The following is a 15,993-nucleotide window of genomic DNA, read 5'->3' on the forward strand; positions in this document are numbered from 1 at the left end:
AAAAAATAATAATGAAAGAACGAAGTGCCAGGCATCTCATGTCAGGCACGAGCATCTCTACCGGATACCAACCTCGCTGCTTATCATAATGCAGACCCAAAGAAAAAGAAAGCTGTCATGTCCTGTTTGGACTTTATCTAATGACTGTTTAAAAAAAAAAAAACAAAAAACAACTTATTCTTCATCCACATTGTTCACCCAGTATCAACTTGCTGTCTTGGCCTCCTACAGTGAATGAATGGAAAAAAAAATAACAGGTATTTATGTGAACTCTTTAGTTGTTCTCAACAATATACTCTGAGGGTTGCGCTGTGCGCTAACTTTGCTATCAGCGCCAACTCACCCAGGGAGTTGAAAGCCATTAGAGAATTATTCCTTCCTCTCTGGTGCCTACCATTAGCTGACATCTCCTATACTTCATCTCTCACTGCTGCTGCTGGCCCATCTAATCTCCAGCCCGGAAATCCTCAGAAATCTCACACTTGCTGGCATCCTGCTCTGCCCCACCTCCTGGCCTTCCACCATCTCCTGCTCTCATCAGTCCTTTGATCTCATGGAGAGCTACAGCCTCCGCCCAGCACAGGCAGAGAGAAAACAGGAACCTACCACCACAGGATGGGTCTGGATCACGTGTGCAAGGGTCAGGGGTGCTGTAGGTCTGGGATCTGGGGTCCCCCTGGCAGGAGCAAGCTTGCCCCTCAGGTGCTCTGTGGTCCCCCTGGCAGGAGCAAGTGTGCCCCTCTCGTGTTCGGAAAGCTTGCTCCTAAATGAAAGAGAGGAGAGATTCTCTCATAGGTGACATCCAGACTGTTTTCTGTACACAAACTCAAAATGCTCTTAACATCAGTGCAGACTTTTTTTCTGCAAATAAAAGGCTTTTCCCCCCATTTTATTCATCTTTATGACATTAACTTTTTGGGATCACAGACTGCCTTTGTCAAGGTTTCTATTCCTACACAAAACATCACCATAACCAAGAAGTGAGTTGGGGAGGAAAGGGTTTATTCAGCTCACACTTCATTACTGTTCATCACCAAGGAAGTCAGGACTGGAACTCAAGCAGGTCAGGAAGCAGGAGCTGATGCAGAGGCCATGGAGGGATGTTTCTTACTGGCTTNTTTCTTATAGAACCCAAGACTACCAGCCCAGGGATGGCACCACCCACAATGGATCCTCCCCCCTTGATCACTAATTGAGAAAATGCCCCACAGCTGGATCTCATGGAGGCATTTCCCCAACTGAAGCTCCTTTCTCTGTGATAACTCCAGCCTGTGTCAAGTTGACACACAAAACCAGCCAGTACACAGATTTCCTCAATGTAGTTAAAAAACAATTTAATGTGAATGAATGCTTGGCCTGCATTATGAATCTCATGCATGCAGTGCCCATGGAAGCCAGAAGAGGGCACTGAATCCCCTGGAACTGGAGTAGTAAGTAGTTATGAGCTGCCATGTGGGTGTGGGGAATTGAACCTGGGTCCTCTGTAAGAGCAGCCAGTGGATGCTCTTAACTGTGGAGCCATCTCTCCAGCCCTGTCAATACCGCAATTAAAAAAAAAAAAAAGATTCATTAGCGTCCTCTCTCCAAGACAATAGCATCCACAATAAAATGTGGTATGTTTTAAGGAGGGTTCTGCCTCCACAAGGCTATGAGACTTAACCATCTCACTCCCCGCACAGTTCTTCTTTCACTACGCTCTAACCATTGCTCTCCCGGTGTGTCTGCCATGGAGTATAACAGCCACGGACTCTCTAACTTCTTTCTGAATAACTTGAACCCACAGGATATTTAAGCACAAACTGGAATTGACCATGAAGAAAATCACAATAACCCTAACCCTAACAAATTCGATAAAGTTTGGCTTGGCGTTCTGTCCTCAACACAGCACCACCCTGGCAGATGGTTTGAAAAGCCAAAGATGCTAAGACAGTGCCTGCTTCTAGATCCTTCTTCCAATCCTCATCAAAGGTTCTTATCAGGGAAATGGAAGCAAATGGCAAATAGCAAGGGCAGGTGTGTGCAAGTGTGAGTATAGGTGTCTCTGTGTGAATGAGTGTGTGCATGTGTGTATCTCTGTGTGTGTGTGTGTATGTGCGTGCGTGCGTGCATGTGTGAGGGGGGGCATATATCTATGTATATCGGGGGGGGGGGGCATGTATCTATTTGTATCTGTGTGTGTGTCCACATGTATTTCTGTGTGAGTTCTGTATGTTTCTTCATGTGTTTGGGTCTCTATGTATGTCTGTGTATGTGTCTGTGTATGTCTGCATGTGTGTATCTGTGCATATGTATGNATGTGTATGTGTGTTTGTTTGTGTAAATATCAGCTGTCCTGAAACTTGCATGAAAATCCAAAGAAATGAGAGAATTTTCCCTCAGTTATGTTGGCTTAGATTTAAAGTCACTTTGTGTGGGTGGCTCCCGGGGATCCCCTAGAGAAGAGTACCATAGGATGGCTCCTCACAAAGTCAGGCAGCCCTGCCTGGCCACGGCCATGCTGCTGCAAAGGAGCCCACAAGAATGACAGCCAGGGCTACACAGAGAAACCCTGTCTCGAAAAACCAAAAAAAAAAAAAAAAAAAAAAAAAAAAAGAATGAGGTCTATGTCATTTTGGAGACCAGAGATGAGAGTGGCTCTAGAATGGACAGGAACGCTGGTCCTCACCATCACCATCAGCACCTGCATGGTGCCTGGGCCTTGACAGCACTTGAGACTGGGAGGATCTACAGGACAAGCAGAGAGCTGGGTCTAGCCTGGTGTGACCAGTGAGGACTCACTAACAGCCTGTAGCCCTCGTTTCCGCCTTATGAGATTACTGGTCTGAAGAATGAGGAACCGGGTGTGGAGTAGATACCAGTCACAACTGATACATAACTGGGGAGGGCATTAAAAGAGCTGGTGTCACAGACAAACGTGACGGAGGACATCTCGTTCACATCCCTGAGTCCTCCAACAGCCCAAGGTGCGGGTGTCATCATGCACACGGGACAAGGAGATGAAACACACTGAGCTTCACTGAGATCGGAGAAGGAAGCACAGCTGAGTCCACCTGTGTCAACATGCAACACCAGCCATGCCTCCCTGGGGACCAGGGAGTGGATGTGTACAGAAGAGAAACTGCAGGCTCGGGGGTATAGCTCTGTGGTAGAGCATTTGTCTGATATTGGAAAGATTCTAGGTTCAACTCCAGCACTGTAATAACAATTAAAATTACTCAATCAATAATTAATTAATCAATAGTTGATTAATAATTAATAACACCCCCCCCCAAGACGGGGTTTTCCTGTGTCACTCTGACTGTCCTGGAACTCACTTCATAGACCAGGCCTCTCTAAGACTACAAGAATCTCACGGGGTGTCTCTGGTGAGTAGGGGTGACAGGCAGGAGATGGCTGGTCACACACTTTAACTCAGGGATGAAATCTTGTTATGGAGTTTGGAGGCAGCAGGGATAGGCACCTGCCCACCCCAGGGCCCCTGGAAGGACAGTGGGGAAAGTGATCTGAGGCTGGCAGAGTCCCAAAGTGAGAGGGAACCGGTCTATGAAATCCAAAATATCCACTTGTCACTTCTCCCCCACCCCAAATTCTTCTACTGCCACCCTAAAGTTCTGTTCATAGTTCTACTGTTTACTTGCTGGCAAGTTCCTCATTTCTGACCTATTTTTTACATTTATTTTGTGTGTGTGTTCGCACGCATGTGTATGTATCTGTGTGTGCACATGTGTGTACATGTGTATGCATATGTACATGTGTGTGCATACGCATATATGTGTGTGTATGTGTGTGCATGCACACACATGCATACATATGTGTATGTGCTTGTGTGTGTGTTTGTGTGCACACGTATGTGCATGCATTCCTATGTATGTGCTGCCTACATGGGTGTGCATGTATACATGTCTGCATGTGCATACATATATATATGTGTATGCATATGTGTGTGCATGTGCATGTGTGTAAGTATGTGTATGTGTGTATGGACACATATGTGTACACATGCCTCTGTGTGTGAATCTGTATACACCAGCATTTATACACGGATATGTGGAATTCAGAAAGCGACTTGTGGGAGTTGGTTCTCTTCTCTCACCATGTGTGCCCCAGGGATCTGAGGTCATCAGGCCTGTAACAGGCCCTTCTGCCCACTGAGCCATCTCCCTGGGCCTGTTCTCATCACTTTGATGACTTACATGCCACACAGGGTCACTCGGTGTCTTCCTGTCTTCAGGTGGGGACGCCTCTGTGGACTTTCTGGGCTCTGGCACTTCAGAAATCGGAGGACAGGTCCTGTTTGAGGTTGCTGCCCAGGAACTGGGGAGTCCTCCTCCCCTGGTTCTCTTGGTGGAACATCTGCCTGTGTACGTTCTCTTGGGACCATGTAATCCATCTTGGGAAGAAAAAACACTTACATTTTGTCATCCTCATTGAGAACATGAGAAGTGGGTTTTAGATCAGAACTGGGGTGGTAATGATCTATATATTCATATTTGAAAGGTTTCTAATATGTGCCACTATAAAAAAAAACTGTACCTTATAACCAACAACTACCACTTGGGTCCACTTTCATGCTTGCTACATGAGTCCATCTCTTCTCTATAACCAGTCCTATTGACCCAGTGCAGTGTAGGAACAAGCAGAAGACCAGAGGAAGGAAGGTGAAGTGGTTTGGGCTCTATACTGTTTTTTAAGGTGGATTTGGTCATTTTCTTTTGAGACAGAGTCCTCAGGTATCCCAGGCTGGCCTTACACTCATGGTGTAGCTTAGGGTGACTCTGAACTCTCAATTTTCCTACCTCTAGCCCTCCAAGTGCTAAGATTACAGGTACATGCCACCATGCCCTGTTCATATGAAGCTGGGATTTAAGCCCAAGGTTTTCTGCATGCTAGGCAAATACTCTATTAACTCAGTGAATCTCTACCCCTAGACTTCAGAGTTTACTTCACTACAACCCAAATGGACCTGTCTTTCTTTCCCTGGCCACTGCCACAAAAGGCCCTGATTTGAGTAACAATTCCAGGAAAATAGAACTGGATCTTGCAGCCAGAAGACAAAATACCTCCCATCCCTGCTCCCTCTGTACCTCCCAAATCTATTTCCAAGCAGGAGGGATGCCTGCTACCCCTGGGCCCACAGGACACTGACCAGGCTTCGGGCCCTGTGCTCAGCATCCATGTCTGCAAAGCGGCCATCTCTTTCCAGCAGTCTGCCCGGGTGGTACCAAACAGAGAAAAGCAAACACGGAGGAAGCTGTCAGGCTCAGCACCCCTTGAGTACACAGAGGCTGCAGTCACATGTCCTCAGGCTGGACGCCCTTGGCTGGGTCATCCTGCAGGAGGCCACTGCGCTGACAGGACAGCTCACACACAACATGCAGTTATGCAGAACAAGTGGCATGGATTTCAGAGGACATTTTTTACCATGTATTAAAAATAAAGTTTGTCATAAACATGGGCCTATTCCGGGAGAGCCTGCAGCCTAAGGAACACACTGTGGTGGAGGGAAGGCTCCTGGAACAGGTTTATGGGATAGTACCCTCTGAGATGGTCGACTGCATTCTGTAATGGACCCTGCTAGCTTCCCTAAGCCTAGTTTCAGCTCTGCAGTGAGTGATGAGGGATGTCTGCCATTATACAAGTGCTCAGTTACAAGCGCACCTCACATACTGTTGTTCGTAATGAAGGAAAAGCGCTCCTGGCACTCAGGGTTCCTCACCTGTGCTGAGCAGAGACACATGGGATACTGTGCATCTGTGTGTATACATGTGTGCACAAGTATGTGTGCATGGATGAGTGTTTGCATGTGTGTGCGAGCATGTGTATACATTTGTGTGTATTTACCCATGTGTGTACCTATACGCATGGTAGGGAATTCCTTTAATAGCTTTGGCTAGCTCCAGACACCAGGGGACTTGGCTCTGTCCCAGGTTCAAGTATAGACTTCATTGTGTAGTCTCAGGAACATGCCTCCATTACCAGTCCTCCTGGGAGCTCTTATGGGGTTCTCAGACCAGCTCTGTGAGAATTCAGGGTTACCAAACTGGGACTAATTTTTCTGTCAGTTTTCATGAGACAAGGTCTTACTACATAGCCCCAGATGGCCTAGTACTAACTATGTAGACCAAGCTGGCCTCAAACTCACAAAGACCTGCCTGCTTCTGCCTCTGGAGTGCTGGGATGAAAGGCCTCTATGTTACCCTGCCAGGCTGTGGGATTGTTTTTGAGGTCCTAGGCTCAAGAACCAATAAATAACCACACTGTACTACTTGGCTGCTGGCTGTGGAGTGTGGCCATAGACAAGGCCTATGGATGCCTTCCACTGCCTCATGGGCTGCTCCTGGAGTCCCCAGAGCACCTGAAGCGAAGAAGTGGGCCACCCATGCCCAAGGGGCTCAGCTGAGCTCACATCACAGCTGGGGGTCTCAGGGCTAATCTGTGGGGTCACCAAGCAGTCTGGGCAGAATTCTGCTGAGCTTGGACAGGACAGGTGACATCTGCCCTTGTACACAGGGAACAACAAACACCTAGGTAGAAGCAAACAGTCTTTAATCAGTTGGGAACAGCTGTTTGACAAACTGCTTTCCTCGGAGAAGACCCGCCCCTGGGAGGATGCTCGCTAATTAGGAGCCTGGGTGGCTCTTTTGAGGTGCTCCAGCTGGGGAGTGTAACTCACTGTCAAGAGTCCCAGGGTTACTCGCTCTGTGTGCACCAGGGGTGGGTGGGAGAGGGCCCGTCACACAAGGTCTCTGAGAGGCAGAAGCCAGCCTCAGAGGGTGGCCATCTCCCATTTCCGGGAGAGGAAGGAGGGAGGGAGGCACAAATGTCAGCAGGAGCTGTCCAGAGAGCGGCTTAGATGCGGGCACAGAGACAAAGCTGACCGGCCACTCAAAGTTAAGCTCTGACTGGAACAGAACTCGGCTTCCTTTTTCCCTCAGTGGGGTACCAGGGGTCACTTCCATTCTCGAGAATCCCCAGTCTTTATGTCCCTCTGTGCTCAGTGTAAGAAAAAAAAAAAAAAAGAAAATATAACCCGTAGTGCCAACTTAAAAAATTTTTAAAAAAAGGAAGAACACAGAAGATTTCTGAGTATGCACACTTCCGTTTTTTTAACCTAAAACTTGAAATTTCTGTTACTTTACCAAAGTAATAGAAGTAATTTACACTTGCAGGTCGTGTAAAGTAAATATTACAGAGGGCTGGCTGTATGTAGTTCCCATGCCCTTGAAGGGGCTTTTTACCTGTTGGGCTGCGAGCATGAAGTTATCAGGATATCAGCCTTCAAGTGGCCCTGTCCTTGGCCTCGGGCCCCTCATGTGTGGGAACTGGGGATGGATCTGCAGATTGGCTTTATGGTCATGGATCTGCTGTGTTCCCACAACCATGCCGATTGGCTGGGTCCAGACAAAGAGAATATTTTGATGGCACTGAAAGAAGTTCTGAGGGAACTGACAGCAGTGGGGAGGGACAGACCCCAAGAGCACTGCTGGATCTGGGGCTCACACTGAGGGGGCCTTAGAGGTGGACCTGGTAGCACTCCCAGACCAGACGGCAGCAGTTGCTATTTCCCTCATTTCAGCTGATTAAAGGACACCAGAGAACAACTTACTCCTTAAATTGCAACAACAAAGGCTCGCCTTCTAGGTTCAATCAAAACAACGAGGCTGCCTGATTCAAATGCTAATAGTGGGGCCAGAATTGGTCCCTAAATGAGGGAAACACTCCCCCAACACCACCCACCGCCCCACAAATGACCAGCTAGCGGCTTCTTTGCCACCAGAATCTGTTAAGCTTCTCCCAGGTGTATGCTCTGTTAAATGTTTCATGGGAAACACCGGAGTGGGTGGGAGAACAGATTTCAAAGAAGCGGAGTGGGGGTTGGGGGGTCAGCTCCATCCACACAAGCTTCTGACTGGAAAAGAACTTGGTCTCCTGTAGGACAGACCTCCTATGCAGCAAATACAGGGCATTTTAACAGGTTGGATGGAGCGTTTGAATGCTTCAAGGAGGAAGACCACAGCCTCAGTTCATCACAGATTTCTGATGGCCTCGCATCTGTGGGCTCTCTCTGGGAGCCACCTCCCTATCTGTCATGCACACTGGTATCCACAGCCTGCAGTGCCCACCATAACTGCTTGTTTTCTTGAGCTCACGGGGCAGGCCAGAGTCAGACCAGACAGCCCAAGGTCAACTCCTAGGTGGCAACTCAGGCCAGGTCCTAGACCATACACTGGAGGTCACTGCATCCTTGGTCAGGTGGGGGAAAGGGAGGGCCATGCCCACATCTACTCGCTGTTGCAGAAAAGTGCATACAGCCCAAGCAGAGGCTGCCTCTGTCTTCAGAATAGTGGGTTTGCTGGTAAATGATTTACCTTCCCTCCGCCTTGTCTGTTACTTACAAACTATGTGCGCTTTGACCTCACATACTTTCACCCCACTTAGCAGCCTGATCTCCAGGGGACTGTGTACAGAGACCCTGCTGGAGCACAGACAGGTAAGTTTGTGTCCATCCTGGTAGAAAGTGCTCATCTCCAGAGTGGGTACTTCAGGCAAGGTCACCCCAAGGAGCCTCACTGACCCCCATCCTGAGTAGATGATGAGCCCTGGCCTCGCCTCTGCCTTCTCCTTCCTATATTCCTTCCCAGCCTCACAGGCTGGCAGAGCCTTTGTCTCCATCTTTCACTATACCAGGTTCTCCCCCGTGATTAGATCATATGCTCCCTCTGCCTTTTGTAAGAGGCTGCTTGAAGGTTGTTTGGTAATGACAATTTCTTAGAGGCTATGTGAAAAAAAAAAAAAAAAAACCAGTTAAGGTGACTGTAAGGAGACATAGAAGCAGATGCTAAGGCCAGGACCTATGTGAACCCTTAGTCAGGCTTGGGGTGCAGGGGTGGGGGGTGGTTAGGAAGGAAACAAAGAAGGAAGAGGGGAGGGGAGGGAGAAAAAGCCCTAAGGGCAGTGGTTCACATCATAATCCAGGGGGATTTTGAGTTTGGGCTGCAGAGTGAACCCCCAAGACCCCGTCTCACAGGGGAGGGGAACTTACTTTCTGGAGAATTCCATGTTAGCAAGGGAGGTGAAATACATCCGATACAACCGGCTAAGATACATCTTGCTTTGGGAATCCGTCCTTGTCTTACACATAGTCTTGCTCTGTAAGATGCATTTTGCCACCCTGAGTGCATCTCTTACGCTCACAACCCACCTAGCAGCTAGCATTTGAATTTGTCAAGCATGGGAACACAGAACCTCTGTACTACCTTGGTGCACTTGCAAGCAAGCCACATGCGGTAGCTCCCCCACCCCCCACCCCCGTCCTGCTTGGCATGGTGGTTAAGTGGTAATACATACTCTCCTTAGCTTTGGTTGATAGTGCCTGTGGTGTGTGGACATTTCGCCCTCGCCTTCCTCCTCAGCCTCACACTCCTGGAGGTGTGATGTCAGTCCTTAAGCTATCCTGCCTTCATCTCAAAGGACCGCACCAGGAGATGGAGTGCCAGGGAGCTCATGAGAGCCTACACCAGCCTGACACTGAAAGAACAAATGTCATCTTTTTTTTTTTTTTTATGACGGCTGAAGGGAGCAGCCAGTGCATCCTTTAGGATAGTATTTGAAAAACCTAAATACACTGTTATGAACTACACCACTCTTTAAAAAGTGAGAAAAATATTTATATTTATCTAAATATTTACTTTTTCCCCCAGTTCTGGGGTATCAAACCCAGGGCTTCAAGCATGCTAAACCTCTACTCAAACACTGGGTTATGTCCCCATGCCAGAAATTGCTTAAAACACAACAAAAGCAAAAATTATACACAATTAAATTGTAAACAATAGACTACTAGATGGGAGGATGGTCTAAAAATAAGAAAATGGCCCTTGAAGAGGAAGGACAGAGGAAGGAAATGCCTGAGATGGGGGGTGGGGGCGCGTGCTAGCCCCTAAGCCTGAGCTAGATGACCGTGTGTGTGTGTGTGTGTGTGTGTGTGTGTGTGTGTGTGTGTGCATGTATGTATGTGTGTATGCATATGTATGTGTATATGTGTGCATGCATGTGTGTATGTGTGTGCATGCATGTGTATATGTATGTATGCATGTGTGTGCATGCATGTATGTATGTATGTGTACATGTATGCATGTGTGTATATATGTATATATGTATGTAATAGGCATTCCTCATTATGACTTCTACCCTTTGCCAGGACTAAAGTTGTTCTCAAGGCTCAATAGGTGAAGAGATCACCCAAAGAGGCAGAGCCCCACGCATTCACCTCCTCAGGTCCTCCAGGCAGCCTCTGGGCAGCTCCATGCTGTTGGCATCTTTTTCTCCATTCCGTGAGCCGAGCGAGAAGACTCTTGGAAGAAAACAAGAGAAGTCTTCTCACAAATGTCCTCCAATGGGCCCTTTACATCAAGCCTGGCAGCCATGTGCTGGCCCCTCCACCTCTGTCACCTCGAGACAGCCCCGCCCCCAATGCGAGAAGTAAGATGGCTACCTCAGACTAGATGTTCAGTCAGAACATCAGAGAGAAAGTGGGAAGCAGTGAGAGAAGGGAGTAGAGGAGGGAAGAGGAAAAGCAAGAGAAGCTTGAAGCAAGAGAACTCAATGAGAATACGCGACACAAGGCCAACAATCCATTTAGGAACAAATAGATCTTCTGTAGAAACTCAATGAAGCACACAGAACACATGTTTCAATGTCACTGAAGAAATCAAAGATCGTAAATATTAAAAACAAAAACAAAAACCAGCCAATCGTGTTCATGGATTGGATCAATTTAGTAAAACAGATTTATAGGTAAGCACAATTCATACCAAGCATCCAGCCAAGAGCTGAGGAAATGTCTCAGTGGGTTAAGCAGCTAGCTGCATCAGCCTCATGAGCCTCCTTCAAATCCTGGAGCAGGACTCCTATGCAAAGCTTGTATTTGGGGGTGCACATCTGTAATCCCAGCATGCTTCAGGAAAACAGTTGGTGGAGTCAGGAAGACAGAAACCATGGGCCACACAGCCTGGAGCATACAGCACAGCAGCAGCAAGACAAGGAAGACTCAGCCTCAAAAAGAACCGGCTCCTGTCAGTTGCCCTGTTACATCCATATGCATTCTGTGGCATGCACATGTGCCCAAGCGCGCGCGCACACACATACACACACACACACACGCACACTAAATACACAAATAATTTTGAAAAGATTCCAGCTCAATCTTTTTTGTTTGTTTGTTCAAGACAGGGTTTCTCTGTGTAACCCTGGCTGTCCTGGAACTCACTCTGTAGACCAGGCTGGCCTCGAACTCAGAAACTCGCCTGCCTCTGCCTCCCGAGTGCTGGGATTAAAGGCGTGTGCCACCATGCCCAGCCAGCTCAATCTTTATAAACATAGACTAGTTACTCTAATCTGTATGGAAAAGTAAAAGCCGGAAAGAGAAAAAAAAGCTGAAACAGAATAAAAAGGACACGTGTCGTCCTTCCAACAGGAAGCGTCAATGATGAGGACCGTATGACACAGGTAGCAGAGACACACACATAAATGGCGGAAGAAACAGACCGTTCAGAATGCACCTGTATACCTTGCCCATGTGATAACAAGGGCATATAGGCACACCCTTTCCCACAATGCACCTGTGAGCTGTGCCCATGTGATAACAAAGGCACACTCTTTCCCACCAATTACACTTGAGCAAATGAGCAACCGTGGACAAAAGTAAGCACACACCCCCATGGTTAAAACAAACACAACCTCAGCAAACTAGAAACCAGCCCAGATGTCCCTATCCCCACCAGCCTACCCTCCACCCCGCACAACCAGTCAACAGATCATGCCACCATGCCTCCCCACCATAATGAACTATATCTCCTTAAATCATGAGCCAAAATTAACCTGCACTTAGTTGCTTTAGCCAGGTTATTTTACCACACACTGGGGAGTATCAGCAAGGGTGAAAGGAAGCCCCAGGCATTTGGCTTGCCGATCAACCCCTTTATACTCCCATATTTAATTCTCACAACACTCCATCCCTTGGCCTTCTTTGACATAGGCTGAGACAGAGAATGAGGGCCTCCTGATGCTGTATAACCTGTCAGATACAGATTTACCTCGCAGCTTCTTGAGGTTAGCAGCTCCCAGATGTAAGTTTTGTTGTTTTGTTGTATGCTCTCTCCCTCCCCCTCCCTCCCACCTTCTTCTCCCTCTCTCTCCTCTCTCTATCCCTCCCTCTCTTTCCTTCCTCCCCCTTCACTTCTCCTCATCCATCCTTCCCTCTCTCTCCTACATCCCTCCCTCCCTCTTCTCCCTCTCACTCTTCCCTCCATCTCTCCCTTTCTCCCTCCCTCTCTCCCCTCCTCCCTCTCTCCTCCCCCTCCTTCTTTCTCTATCCCTCCCTCTCTCTCCCTCCTCTTCCCTCACCCCCCAGACATTTCATGGTAAACTGTCAAAACATGACAAAGAAAAGTAAACTCCTGGAATTCTTCTATAAACAGAAAAATACTACAAACATTGTGGAAAGAAAAGCAATCAACCAGAGACTAAAACTCAGATATGAAATTGAGAGGAGAAATTGCAGGGTGCGGGGGGGGGGTGTGGTGGTGGTGGTGTGTGGTGTCACAGTTCAGTCCACTTGGTTATCAGCCCTCCTCCTGAGCTCAAGGAGGGCCAAGTACAGAGAAAACCCATGGGAAACATACAGGAAGAAAGCAAGCCCAGTGGTATTGTCAAAGTTTAAACTCTGACTCCAGAGTGTTCTCTGCACACTCCTGTACAAGGACGTCCCTAGGTCCCTGCTCTGGAACCTCCAGTCAAGTGTTCCCATGTGCTCCGCCCCAGGGCTCCTGTGACCACAGGGCTCCGGTGCCGTGGACAGCCATTCAGAGCTGTATTAAACACTAAGGACTCAGCCCCTGGGGACGGAAATGCATCCTTCCTTGTAAAGCTCGCTGGCAGTTGCTCTCCACAGACTACCTGCATCCCTCCTTGTAAAGCTCGCTGGCCATTGCTCTCCCTGTAATCCCTGGGACACCAGGGAAGAGGGAAGGAAGTGGTCAAAGTCACGCTTTTCTGCAAACTTCAAAGGTCGCCCCTCCCCCCTCTTTACATTTTACTGTCTGGGGAGCTAACTTGTCTGCAGCTGTCCTCAGAGACTGTGTCCCTGTGTCAAACCTGCCTCCTCCTGGGCTCATAAACTACAGCAGGGAGGTGGGTACAGGTGTGGAATGGGAGGAAAGAAGTGTCCTAGTGAAGGCTGGGGACGGGGTGGGGGGCAGGCCTAGGGAGGCTGGAGAGGCACCATGCACACACCTTGCACGTCTATGTGCTGGGTTCAACCCTGCTCTACACCCGTCCCACCACACTCCACCCCGGCACAGCAGGCCCTGTGTGTGCCTCCCAGGAGAAACCCCTTGCATGCAAACCTCTGAGTCAAAGACCACTGGAGGCGGAGCAGCTGCCGCCAGAGATCTCAGATGCTTCACAGTCCAGGTTCTGAGATGCAATGCAAGCAAGCAAGCTCGGTGCTGAATTTACATTCCTCACCAAGAGAAATGAGCTGAAGGAGTGGTAACCCCTAATTCTAGCACTTGGGAGGTTAAAGGAAAGAACATGAGTCCCCAAACTAGCCTGGGCGTGTGATGCGAGCGTGCTCACACACACACACACACACACACACAGACTGAGACAGAGACATAGAGAGACAGACACAGAGAGACAGAGACAAAGAGATTTTAAAAATCAAATATGTATGTTTGCCAAGATAACAGGCTTATGTTGCTACTCACACAGAACACTTTGCCTGTTTTCAATAAAGAGAAACTGGTAATTATGGACTAAGCATGAGCCTGCTAATAGAAAATGTGGATGGATTCTCGATCATTAGATCTTGCTCATCTGTACCAATGTCTTGAGGGAGACAAGGGGAAAAGAGAAAACTGATTTATTTATGGCGATATTAAAGGGTTCACATGGGGCAGATTAAAAACTAAACATGAGTCAGGCAGCGGTGGCACACGCCTTTAGTCCCAGCACTTGGGAGGCAAAGGCAGGCAGATTTCTGAGTTCGAGGCCAGCCTGGTCTACAAAGTGAGTTCCAGGACAGCCAGTGCTACACAGAGAAACCCTGTCTCGAAAAAAAAAAAAAAAAAAAAAAAAAAAAAAAAAAAAAACCCCAAAAGCCTAAACATGTTTACTTCTTGTATACATTTTCTTTATATTTATTTATTATTATTATAAATTTATTATTTATTATAATAAATTGTTAGTTGTTGTTGTTGTTGTTTTTTAAAGACAGGATTTCTCTGTGTGTAGTCCTGGCTGTCCTGGAACTTGCTCTGTAGACCAAGTTGGCCTTGAATATTTACAAAGATCCACCTGCCTCTGTTTTCCAAATGCCACATACCACTACCACCAAGCAATTTTAATATTCTGTTGAGAATTTCACATTAATACAGTGTATTCACCCCACCCTCTGCTCCCTCCTCTACCTTTTCTTCCCAGCTCCATTGCCTGATAACCTCTTATTCCATAATTATTATTGCCTGTCTCACACTCACACACACACACACACACACACACACACACACCCTTCCAAGTGTGTTTTGCTCTGCTTGTATGTGCATGTGATAAACATACGTCTGTTATGCGGGTGTAGGTGTACAGAGCTCTGTCCCATGCTTTACCCCACAGCAAGTGCCTTCTTTATTCCGTGAGCCCAGGTCCTTCACTGGCTCTGTTGTTTCCTCAGACACGGGACATTTTTCTTAATAAAAACGTCAGTCTGGTGAGTATTTCGCCAAGGCCCTGATTCTCACACAGACCGACCACATGATCCGAACAAACGTATTTTGGGTCATCTGAATCTCATCAAACACCCTCACATCCCCAGCCCCTCCACCAACCCCTAGCCTCCCTAGGCTTGCTCTGCAGACCAGGCTGGCCTCAAACCATGATCCACCTGCCTCCACCTCCTGAATGCTGGGACTAATGTGGCACTACCACACCCAGATCACCTGAACTCATGAGTTCCACGCTTTCTAACCGCAGGGAATCACCAGGCCAGTTTCCCTTAGGGACAAGGTACATTTCAGCTAAACCTTTGGACACGCCCGTTTGACACCAAAACTTGCCACAGCTTATTCATTGCATCTGCACAGCTTAAGCAAGACTACATCAGTATCTGCCAGGAGCAGAGTGTGAAGCGACCCATGAATGCTGAGCAGTCTGCACTTCAGCTTTCTATGACTTGGGGACAATCAGCCACTGGAACTTTGTGCCTTTTTCATTAGCTTAAAGCACACTGGAAGTGAGTGGAGAGTCCCACATTTTTGTGAAACTAAGGGAAAAGCTATCAGCCTTTATATCCTCAGAAGCAGAGACACTAAAAAGAAAAGAAAATCAAACAAGGAACTTATTTGAGGCTCTTCCTGGTTTTATTGACCATCTAGTCACCAAATACAAACATAACAAAAACTGTTTCCTGAGATCAGATGGCATATGAGCATTGTGTCTGAGAACAGAATACCAGAAGTCCCTAAAAGCCACAGCCCCATTTGGCTTCTGTCTTTTCAGGTCATTAGTGCCATTTGTACTATGAAGGACTATGGTACATCTCAGAGCCCTGGGATCCAGCATGGAGTTGCACAGTGTTATAGGCCTGCAGGGTCTGAGTCCGAGCATTTTGTCCGCCACAATTAGGTGACTGCCTATAAAAGCCCCGGACAGCAGCTGTGAGGGAGGGAGAACCAACAGCTGGCTTCAAATCTTGTTAAGTGCCAGCAGATCTTAAAGCGACCACTACCCTATCTTCACAAAGCCTATTCCTGTCCCTTGGCACAGAACTTACGGTACAATCTTAACAGCCCCACAGGGTTCCATTGAGTTTCCAGGTTTGGAAAGAAGGCATACTTCCAAATAGTCTGTCCATTCATGACATTGCCGGGTGGGCTCGAGGGCACAGGAGGCTGCTAGCTGGCTTTTGTATCTATGAATTGGGGGGGGGGGGGGGGGGGG

At 47.8% G+C, this 15,993-nt stretch overlaps 1 protein-coding gene across 1 annotated transcript in view; it reads right to left on the bottom strand.

Moving 5' to 3' along the window:
* Positions 1 to 204: 204 nt before the first annotated feature.
* The window catches only part of LOC110284396, a 48,623-nt gene continuing 32,834 nt past the window's right edge, over positions 205 to 15,993 (bottom strand). The window contains exons 6-11 of the mRNA XM_021150140.1: positions 10,268 to 10,351; positions 9,044 to 9,150; positions 5,147 to 5,207; positions 4,194 to 4,390; positions 607 to 763; positions 205 to 225 (exon numbers count right to left, since the gene is read on the bottom strand). Coding sequence (XP_021005799.1) covers positions 205 to 225; positions 607 to 763; positions 4,194 to 4,390; positions 5,147 to 5,207; positions 9,044 to 9,150; positions 10,268 to 10,351 — 627 coding nt within the window. The remainder of the gene's footprint in view (positions 226 to 606; positions 764 to 4,193; positions 4,391 to 5,146; positions 5,208 to 9,043; positions 9,151 to 10,267; positions 10,352 to 15,993) is intronic.

This window comes from Mus caroli, chromosome 17, assembly GCF_900094665.2.
Source record: "Mus caroli chromosome 17, CAROLI_EIJ_v1.1, whole genome shotgun sequence".
NCBI classification, from domain to species: Eukaryota; Metazoa; Chordata; class Mammalia; order Rodentia; family Muridae; genus Mus; species Mus caroli.